General features: G+C 42.8%; 1 protein-coding gene and 1 non-coding gene across 2 annotated transcripts; both read left to right on the top strand.

Moving 5' to 3' along the window:
* Positions 1-4,136: 4,136 nt before the first annotated feature.
* On the top strand, positions 4,137-5,563 carry LOC147459679 (LOB domain-containing protein 4-like). Its single transcript, XM_086509882.1, has 2 exons — positions 4,137-4,740; positions 4,948-5,563. The coding sequence occupies exons 1-2, from the start codon at positions 4,456-4,458 to the stop codon at positions 5,251-5,253; spliced, it is 591 nt and encodes a 196-aa protein (XP_086366008.1). The 5' UTR covers positions 4,137-4,455; the 3' UTR covers positions 5,254-5,563.
* A 3,151-nt stretch (positions 5,564-8,714) lies between these two features.
* TRNAT-AGU (transfer RNA threonine (anticodon AGU)) lies at positions 8,715-8,788 on the top strand. Its single transcript has one exon. It is a non-coding gene; the product is annotated as a tRNA-Thr (tRNA).
* Positions 8,789-10,355: the final 1,567 nt, after the last annotated feature.

The raw sequence follows: 10,355 nt of genomic DNA, 5'->3' as shown, positions 1-10,355 counted from the left end.
AGAATGTCCCGCCACTTGAACCCACAACCCTCCATACCAAATAGAGTCACTACGTTAGCCGATCCCCACCACGTGAGTCTTTGTGTGAGGGAAAAGCCTAAGAGTAGATATTTATGCAGTGTCTTGCAGAGCTCACAAAACTCACACACACTTAAATATAGAAAAATGGATTAGAGCTTGGTATTAGGGGAAAATGGAGTCCAAGCTACAAAAGCTGAGGATGAGAGGATTTCAAAAAACACACAAAATACTTTGATCATGATATTAAGGGGGGAGTAATTAAAGGATTAAAATATGAAAAATTAGAACTAAAATGCACTCTAGATGATAGGCAATCGAATCAATTGATTGGAGGTGAGGATAGAGAAAAGTTCCAATCAATCTATCTTGAGAGATAATGCTAAATGCAAACACTAAGGTTATATGACACCTGAACCTCCTTGATCAATCCTAATCAACCCATGGAGGGTAGTGGCTCATTGGACTACACCAAGAACGTGCCCACATAAGGATAATTAGGGTGTTGATTAGGAGTGGCTAAACTAATGGACCTAACATGTGATTAGAAAATACCAACCAATATGTGGCCTTGATACCAGTTGAAAGGTTAGAGTTAAGGTGGCATAATTAGTGTAGAATTCAAAATGAATAATTAGAGAGAACAATGGGACAATGCACAAAGTAGAATACTAATGACAATACTTGATTATGGAATGAACAATGAGCAACACTAAGTGTGTATAAAGTGTGGCTACTAATAGAATTAGTAGATGGCTAGGTGCACCTCTCAAGGACCAAGAGACATCTGTCAAAGTGCAATAATCAACCTTCCCAAAGGGCAACGTTAAACCTCCCAATGTGGAATCAAAAGGGTACTCTTTTGGCTACTTGTGTAACTCACCTAAGCCCACATGTTATCACATGATTTTTGTTGATTAGATTGGAGGTGGTACACACCAACATGTTGTGGCCCAGGCTAAAGGCCACATACCCAACAATAAAGAAATTGTGCATCCTTGAAATAACAGTAAATTTGAAGAATCTGGTGACAAAAAACAATCTACTTCTTGCTTTAAAATGTGAACCAACTTCATCAGGCCATACTCAATGTTGCTTCACATTCCACCCATTGTCTTTCAGTCACTCATTGTGGAGTAGAAAACAATGTTGCAAAAACAATGTGTCATGGGACTTATTATCCAAAAAATAGAAATGAATGGTCTTATGAATCTTCCCCACTTTTGAATGCACAAACAAGATGTGAGCTACAATGATTACCTGATATAAGAACTAGTGCATCGATTGGATCTCGTTTTGCACCTTGTGCAAAGTCCACTATGGACGTCACAACATTTTCAAAAAAAATTTGCAAACATTCTTTAAATTGCTCAGATTGCCACTTGTACTTATAATTGTGTTTGATGAGGCTAGCTTACTTGCTAAACAATAAGATCTCTACTTTTCTTGGTTAGGCCTCCATCATCCACCTCCTATGTGTCAACATCAGCAAACACCTTCACAATCACCAACGAGGATTTGTCACACTCTTCACTTGGACAGAGTGCAAACCTATCAATGCCACATTGTTTGCAAGTTCCAGTAGGCACTTCCTTTCATGAAAAGTTGAGTTGATGGGCTTTGGACACAACACAAAATCAAGCTTGGAAATAGGAATTTAGATGTAGAGTAGAGAGAATTGTCATGTTGATTAGTGTAAAGGCAACTGCAAGTGCATAACCACCCATGCTATCCAAATCTTCCTTCACATATCTAATTGAAGGATTTCTTAAAGTACACAAGATGCACATGATGTTCACAAAAGTGAGTGTTGTGATCTTTCAACTTGCACTCAAAGTATGGATTTAGATGCTCAAAGCATCTGAGAAAGATATTTATGTTAGGATGCACTTGCTAAAACCTCTGATAAAATTCCTTCTGCAAACAAAAAACCAACATCACACTCGATAGACAATACTTCAAGAAAACATTTCCTTAAGCACTACGAAGCACTTAGAAGAGGTGGGAAACATTATAAAGCACTTGGAGAAGTAGTTTGAAGCACTAAAAGCACTTTGAAGTACTAGGAAGTAGTGTAAAGCATTGGAAAGCACTAGGAACTACTTTGAGGCACAATGAAGCACTTGAAAGCACTTAGAAGGACTGTGAATCACTTTGAGGCATTCCAAGGCACTTGAAAGCACTACAAAGCACACCCAAACATTAAGAAGAACTATTAAGGATTGTGGAGCACTAGGAAGCATTGTATGGCACTATGAAGCACTTCAAAGCATTGTGAAGCATTTCAAAGCAATTGAAACCATTGGGAAGTGCTATGAAGTAGTATTAAGCACTATGAAGCATCATGATGCAATGTGGATCACTTGATTACACTATGAAGCACTTCAAAGCACCGTGGAGCACCAGAAGGCATTGGAAAACACTGTGAAACACTACAAATCATGTGTTCAAAACACTTCAAAGCATTGTGAAGCACTACAAAGCAGTTGGAAAACATTGTGAAGCACTAGAAACCATTGATAAGCACTATGAGGCAACAAATTCATGGACAAAGAGCAATACATATTGAATCTGCATACAAATGAGTCATTTCATTGGGACACACACAACTTATCCATTGAATTGTCTTGGGCACAAGTGTGTATTTTAATAATCAATAAACTTCATGTTCACCCTACAACCCAACCCCATAAATGGAGCAAAAAACCCAATAGGTAAACAAACCATTGTCTTGTGCACTCTAAGTGTGTAGAGTGGTCCACAACATGGTAGAGAGAGAGAGAGAGAGAGAGAGAGAGAGAGAGAGAGAGAGAGAGAGAGAGAGAGAGAGAGAGAGAGAGAGAGAGAGAGTTGATACTACTGCAAAGCATGAGCTAGTTCTGGGGTGGGAGCATGTAAGAGCACGAGAGAGAATAAAACGAGAGTTTTGGATGCTCAAACTTGCCTCTATTAATGAAGGCCCCCACCACTATAGTCTTTTAGGCTCAAAGACTACAGTTTGAAACTCTCTCTTTCTTATTCTTATCTGAAAAACCTCTTTGAATTCTCCAACAAAGTGGTGTCCAAAACACCTCTTTCTGATACCACCAATTCATGCCTTGACCCCACTATTTTAGTCGATAAGGTTCATGGTCTTTTGTAGAGATACATTTGTGTCATTCATCGTTGAGATTTATAGATTAAAAACTCATATAAATAGGTCACTCATAGCCACCTAGACCTTACACTAAGTGGTAGTTTGTGAGAGGTGTCTTTTGATGGATGATCCATGTAGCCTTTGCAAGAACTTAATTAATGCAAAATATGCAACACGAAATTGGTAGCAGTAAGTTTTAATTGTACATCTTGCATTTTAGGAAGTTTCAACTGCCCTTTGGGTTATATGGGGCACAACTTGCAATCTACTCTATTGATACCAAGGTCTTGTTGATTGGGATACAAGTAACACTCTGAAGGGAGGTTTAGGGTGGGTTTAGACTCTCCAAAAGAAGCCATGTTTTCCACGAGCCATCTCTTTTGTATATAAAGTACATTTGCAGAATGTGGTGGTCTTTTGGTTAAGTGGCGAATTCTTTGTGCCTAGGGTTAGAGTGATCGAACACTACTCTGCTTTCATGCTAAATAGAGTGGAATGCATTGCAGTTTTGAGGTGAGGAGGTTTCTCATAAAGGTGGTAGGTCCAGATAATCTTTTTTGGACAAATAAAAGTGTGCTACAACGACTCCACAACCCCTGCAGTTCACTTGGGCGGGCAGTCTCAACCATCCCTTATCTCACCTATGTGAAGGTCATCTTAGTTGGAGCTTCAATAAGTTGGTACGTGGGAAACCAATGCAAGTAATAATAAGTATCTCGCAATGAAAGGTGACGATTGGTGGAGGGAAGCAAGGCAATGCCCAATCTCTTGAACTTGTTGTCCAGGAAGTCTGTAAAGAGGGAGGGGAGTCACAAAATTTCACGCGGATATTGGAATTTGGCACCGCCTCGTTAAGCTCTCTCTCTCTCTCTCTCTCACACACACACACACACACACACACTTTTTTCTTGTGCTCTCTCTCTCTCTCTCTCTCTCTCTCTCTCTCTCTCTCTCTCACACACACACACACACACACACACACACACACACACACACACACACACACACACATCACAAGGCTGATCTCAAGGACCTACCCGCGAAACCTGCTCCCTCCGATTTTCCAGCCTTCGAATCTGTCCCTCGCTTCTTATAAGCCCTGTCTACCTTACCTTGCCTTCCTCGTCAGGACTGACTCTCTCTCTCTCTCTCTCTCTCTCTCTCTCTCTCTGCTAGCATGTGAGTGAAACGCCGCCTGACGCGTACTATGTGAGGGAAATTCGTCTGAGAGAGAGAGAGAGAGAGAGAGAGAGAGTGAGTGGGTGTATGTGTGAGTGGTGGTGGTGCAAGGCGGCGCCGTGATGGGCAGCAGCGGGAGGAGTACCACTACTAGCAGCACAGCGGCCATGAGTGGTGGTAGCAGCTTGCATTACACGAATAATAATGCAGGTGGTGGTGATGGTGGTGGTGGTATAAGTGGGGGTAGCATGCAGCAGCAGGCGTCGCCCTGTGCGGCGTGCAAGCTGTTGCGCAGGCGGTGCGTGGAGAGCTGCACCTTTGCTCCGCACTTCCCGGCCGACGATCCACTCAAATTCGCCAGCGTGCATCGTGTCTTCGGTGCCAGCAACGTCAGCAAAATGCTACAGGTATACAGATACCTTTAATTTCTATAATTATATGTGCACAAACAGGAAAAAATCGTGGACCGTTGGATAAAGCTTGCCGATTAGTGGCACATGGCAAGTAAATATGGCAGAATTTCTTTCTTTCTTTCTACAAGAAATAATAAGGGGGGCATTAACTAGGGGGCTCATATGGTTCTCTTGGTTTTGACTTTGTTTTTTTTTCTCTAGGAGCTCCCTGTGGATCAAAGAGGGGATGCTGTGAGTAGCATGGTGTATGAGGCAAATGCAAGGATACGAGACCCCATCTACGGATGTGTGGGAGCCATCGCCAATCTGCAACGCCAAGTTCTTCATCTTCAAACTCAACTTGCCGTATCGCAAGCGCAAACCGTATATGCGCAACTGCAATGCGAACACTTCGTCTCCAACATGGTGACCTCCTCCAAGGACACAAGCACACGCACTACACTTTCGCACGAGGAAGACGATACAAGCTCCTTACGGCTCCCCTCGGACACTTTCACGTATGAGTAGAGTAGCCACATCTAGAGGCCTTTCAAAGCCAGGCCAATTAGGCAAACCAAGAGTCCTCTCATTGGGTTTGAGGTCCACTAGCCACTTCTAGCTTATACCTTAGCATAGCCTTAATCCTTTACACTATGGTTATGTACATACATTCATACAGGCTCCTTAGTTTCCATAGGAAGACACAAGAGTTTATATATCTCATGCTAAGCCCTTTACATGTTCCCAACTAAATCTTGTAGATTCTTTCATCTCTTTTTTATATTTTATGAGGTTTACAGATCACAAGAAGATTTAGAAATATTCTCATGTAAGAAAACGGAGCCTCTTTCAGTGTTTTTCATACAATGCATAACATCATGAGCTTCTGCTCGAGAGACGCTACATACCTAGCTAGGTACGATTGGGGGCAGGAGACTGCCGGCCCTCCCCATCGGGCCGGCGGTCCCCTGTCTGCAATCGTACCTAGCTAAGTATACGATTGGGGGCAGGAGACCGTCGGCCCTTTCCACCGGGCCGGCGGTCCCCTGCCCGCAATCGTAACTAACTAGGCATGCGGTGCCTCGCTCACAGAAGCTCGTGATGTTAATTAAGGTAAGTCACAATGTGGGAATTATTGTGAGAATTTGTCCAAAACTTCTTGTTAGAATCAAGTCTCTGGATTTAACACAAAAACATTAGCTCCTTTCTTACATTTTTAGTTAGTGTTCTCCAAAAGAACATAATTTGGTTTGTCATACGACTCAACTTTGATGCAAAAATAAAAATAAAAAATATACAATGCTTGTAGCAAGGAATACCAATAACTCTCTCTCTCTCTCTCTCTCTCTCTCTCTCTCTCTCTCTCTCTCGCGCACGCTCGCTCGCTCGCATCCTTCATGTTGTAGTTCACATCAGATCTCTTTTCTCCATTCCAACCTCTAGTATTTTATATGCATGTATACATTGTTCATTTGTCCCGGCTTGTAATGTAGTTTTTCTGAACTGTCCTACCAGATTATTTATTTGGATCCAAATTTTCAAGGACAAATTTTTGTATTTCCTTACATATGTCAATAAGTACCTTAGATTTTGGGATGAACCCATTTGTCCCATTAAATTGACCTTACAATTTTCAAGGCCAAGAAAATGATTTTATTTTCTAACGATGGTCCTTACAAAGGCTCTTTGCTCTGCCAGACATAATAGCAATGCACAAGTCAAATAAATCTACAAACACAAATATGTAGACATAGTGGCAAAAAGCACCTGAAATTTTTAAAAACACGCCCCTAGTTTTCAAAATGGTAGATCACATCCTCACCAATCTTGGTAACTTAGTCGGTCTATAATGATCTTGATGTGATAGTTAATCTATTCTTCTCCTCTGTGTGTGTGTGTGTGTGCGTGCGCGCGCGTGTGTGTGTGTGTGTGTGTGTTGGGGGGGGGGGGGGGGGGGGTAATAAAGAGAGGAAAATGGTATTACCTTTCTATTACCCAAGTGTGGTAGATTGGTTATGCCATTTCCCTCTTGAATAACAAGTCTTGAGTTCAACTCTCTTTGGATAGATCTTTGAGGTCTCTTGAGATAGTTTCTCACGATGTTAAAAATTCTCTTCTTCTTCTTCTCAACCCAGAATAATTCCCTAAAAGCGAACATAAGATTGGACCAGAGCTTCTCATAAGATGATGTTGTCTGTGTTGGCTAATGAAAGCAAGAGCTTCTCAAATTCTAGGCATCTCCCTAAAAGAACAACAATGGGGTCATCAAGCTACTCCAAGAAAGAGGGGCCAACGAGGATATTTATAATGCGTGCTATCCACGTCGTTGGTTACAAAGTTTTTGGCAAGATCTTCATGGTAGTTGTAGTGTCAACTCACCTTTGTAAGTGGGTCAAAGTGGTGCAAAAATCAAAGGGCCTCTAGGAAGAGCTTCCTCAATATACCAACCTAAATTCATAGGGTAGGGTGGTCGTTCAACATCACCTAGTCTGTAAGATGTTGTGGAGGAGGAGGAGAAGGAGGAGGAAAAGAATCCGAGAGATAGGTAGAGAGAAGAAAGAGGGATAGGGATAGAGAGAGAGAAATGAACAGATGCTAGTATACAAAGAGAAGTAGGGGAATGGAGATTGATAGAGATAGATAGAGATAGATAGAGAGCACGAAAATATTTAGAAAGAGAAGAGATTACACTAAACCTATGGTAAGAGGGGGGTGGAGAGAGAGAGAGAGAGAGAGAGAGAGAGAGAGAACTTTTATTGATATGCTTTTATGAAATTTGTCAAGAGCAAGGGGTTTGAGGGTAAGAGGGGCCATGCCGCCGCCGAAGGTGGCACCGTTTTACTAGTAGAGTATAACTTACAAGGATTATTTAACTCAAAAAATTAGTGAAATACTAAGAGTGTTGTCAATTTTTTCCCTCTAGCTTTTGACATGCCCTAAGGGCAATGGCCTTTCTTAGTGTGTGTCTTAGTGGCTCACAGGGTCACTCAAAAGCACGTATATTTATCACGAGGGGCTTTATATTTATTTGGAGGTAAAAGACATGGTTGGAAAGGACCCTCATGCTACCCTCTCCTTCAATAGATTTCCCTCCTGAGGTCAAAGCATAGTAACAGGGAACACCCGTTTCGGGCCCTCAACATTTCGAAATGGCGTTCCGGAATTATATTTTTTTCAAATCTAGATCATGGCTGGGAACGCACGTTCTGGCACGCCATTCCGGTCGAGGTTCCAATTCATGGTTCAAATTTGGCTTTTATCATTTCGTGTTGAAGACTGTCCAACTCCAATCTACGTCTACAATCGCGAACGTGAACAAACGTCACCTTAAAACACCCTCACCTATGGTTCTATTTGGAATATCAGAGCTCAGCAATACTATATAATGGTCTCTCAACATATAAGATGAAACAAGGCTAATTCAAGCATTTCAAACCCACTCCCCTCCGGTTTTGATTGCGTTCTCTGAGGGCTGGGGGCGGTGTAATAGCAACAGGCAAAGGAGTATTCTATATGGTGGCCTTCCTTTAGCAAATCCCATGCGTCCCTTATCAAGAAAACTAAATTGTATAAGGTTTGGAATGTTTGAAGACCTTTCTAAAATAGCTGACTCGGAAATGATATTGTGCTAATTAGAGGGCCAATGGAATATCAAAATCCTTCAACAACCGGTGAGAAAAGCAAGCGCGTGCCAATTGCTTGTGAAAAGCGCTGAGGAGATTGAACGGGTGCATGCGAATGGCGCATTTGATAAAAATAAAAAGGCCTTAAGTAATTCATGGGCCGTCACAGGAGATCAGCGCCGTCCATCTCCTCCTCGTCATGGCGTGAGCGCCCTTCAGATTTAAGCTTAATCGCAGGCAGCGGAAGATCCTGCCTGTCTCATGACGCTTATTGTCTGCCCTTCCTCAGAGGCCTTCGCACCAGTTGGCAGTAGCAAATAAAATTACAATTTACTTTTCTATAATTTGCAAATGTTGTAACAGCCAGCTCTCATAGCTCAGTTGGTTAGAGCACCCGTTTAGTAAGCGGGAGGTCTTGAGTTCAAATCTCAATGAGAGCATCTAAATAGTTTCAAATCACCATGTCTCCGACTGTTCTATCTTCTAAGCTCACCTTTTGAGTTCGAATCTCAATGAGAGCATCAAGATAGATTCAAGTCAGCATGTCTCCCACTATTCTAGCATCTAGGCTCACCTTTTGATGCTATATTTTTGCCACTGGCGGCTTAAAACAACTGCTCATTACCATGCGTCTTTGCAAACCATGTAGGCACGCACAACCACTCAATGTCGCGCCACAACGCGATCTAGGGTTCACAAAATTGTGAGGCTTCTCCATATCGCGTGGTGACGCGATATTTTGATGTCCTGCCACAACACGACTACGTAGTGCTTCAAGCGTAAAGCACCACCCTATCACGTTGTGGGCGCGATATTTTGATTTCGCGCCACAACGCGACTAGGGGGTGTTTCAACCGTAAAGCACCACCCTATCGCGTTGTGACGTGACATTCAAATGTCGCGCCACAACGTGACTAGAGGGTGTTTCAAGCACAAAGCACCGCATTGTGGCACGACATACAACACGACTAGGGGGTGTTTCAAGCGTAAAGCACCACCCTATTACGTTGTGGCGCAACATTTTTATGTCACGCCACAACTCGACTAGGGGGTGTTTCAAGCGCAAAGCACCACCCTATCGCGTTGTGGCACGACATTTGTAGGGTAGGTTCGCTTTTCTAAAGACCCTCCATATCGCGCTACGCTGCGACATAGAGGGTACATTGTGGACCATGCCACGTGTCTTTCATGCAGCAATGTACGATTCCCAATGTTAATGATCGAGGTCAATAATTACGGCGGCCCCCATAGTTAATATCGCACGTCTTGTAATGATGGTGTTTTCCACCCTCATATATAACGTTCCTATTGCCGTAGAGTCCACTGTTATTTGACCACTCTTGTCACTTCCCACAGCCAGAGCCTCATTTTCGAAAGAGCTGCCTCATTACTCACTCTTTTTCTTTTTGCTTCACATATCATTCAGCACTAGTGTTTAGCAGTGTCATGGCTCGCACTAAGCAGATGGCTAGGAGGTTTACCCCCGCAGGATAGCCAACCCTCCTCCTCACGGGTTGCAGGCAAAACCCTTCCCAATATTTGAGCCACCATGCGAACACGCAGATATGAGCATAACCGAAGCGTATTGCTGGAGCTTTGCAAACTCCAAAGGCATATTTCACTTGCTATTCCAAAGCTTCCTTTTCAGAGAGTTGTACGTGAGATTTGTAATAGAGAAAACCTAAATTTTAGATAGGCTAGAAGCGCCATGGGTTGCCTTCACGAGGGGCCAACTGAGGACTTTCTAATCAAGCTCTTTCAAGACAGTTACGTGCTCACTGCGCATGCTCACAGATTTACTGTGATACCAAGGGATACAAATTCACTAAGGCTGCTGCGCTTCAGGTACGACAAGACACTTGCGCCAGTACAACTCTCTGACAGGATGATGGATACCATTTTGTCAATCCCGCCAATCACCAAAGTCAAAATGAAAGATGTAAGCAACAATCACCATGTATACAACACACGTCTCAATGTAGACCGGGCCCAGGAACAGGTTGAAGA

This window comes from Adiantum capillus-veneris, chromosome 4 (genome assembly GCF_014529385.1).
Source record: "Adiantum capillus-veneris isolate H3 chromosome 4, ASM1452938v2, whole genome shotgun sequence".
NCBI classification, from domain to species: domain Eukaryota; kingdom Viridiplantae; phylum Streptophyta; class Polypodiopsida; order Polypodiales; family Pteridaceae; genus Adiantum; species Adiantum capillus-veneris.
The sequence above is the reverse complement of the archived record's forward strand: the minus strand, read 5'-3'. Positions and strand labels throughout refer to the sequence as shown.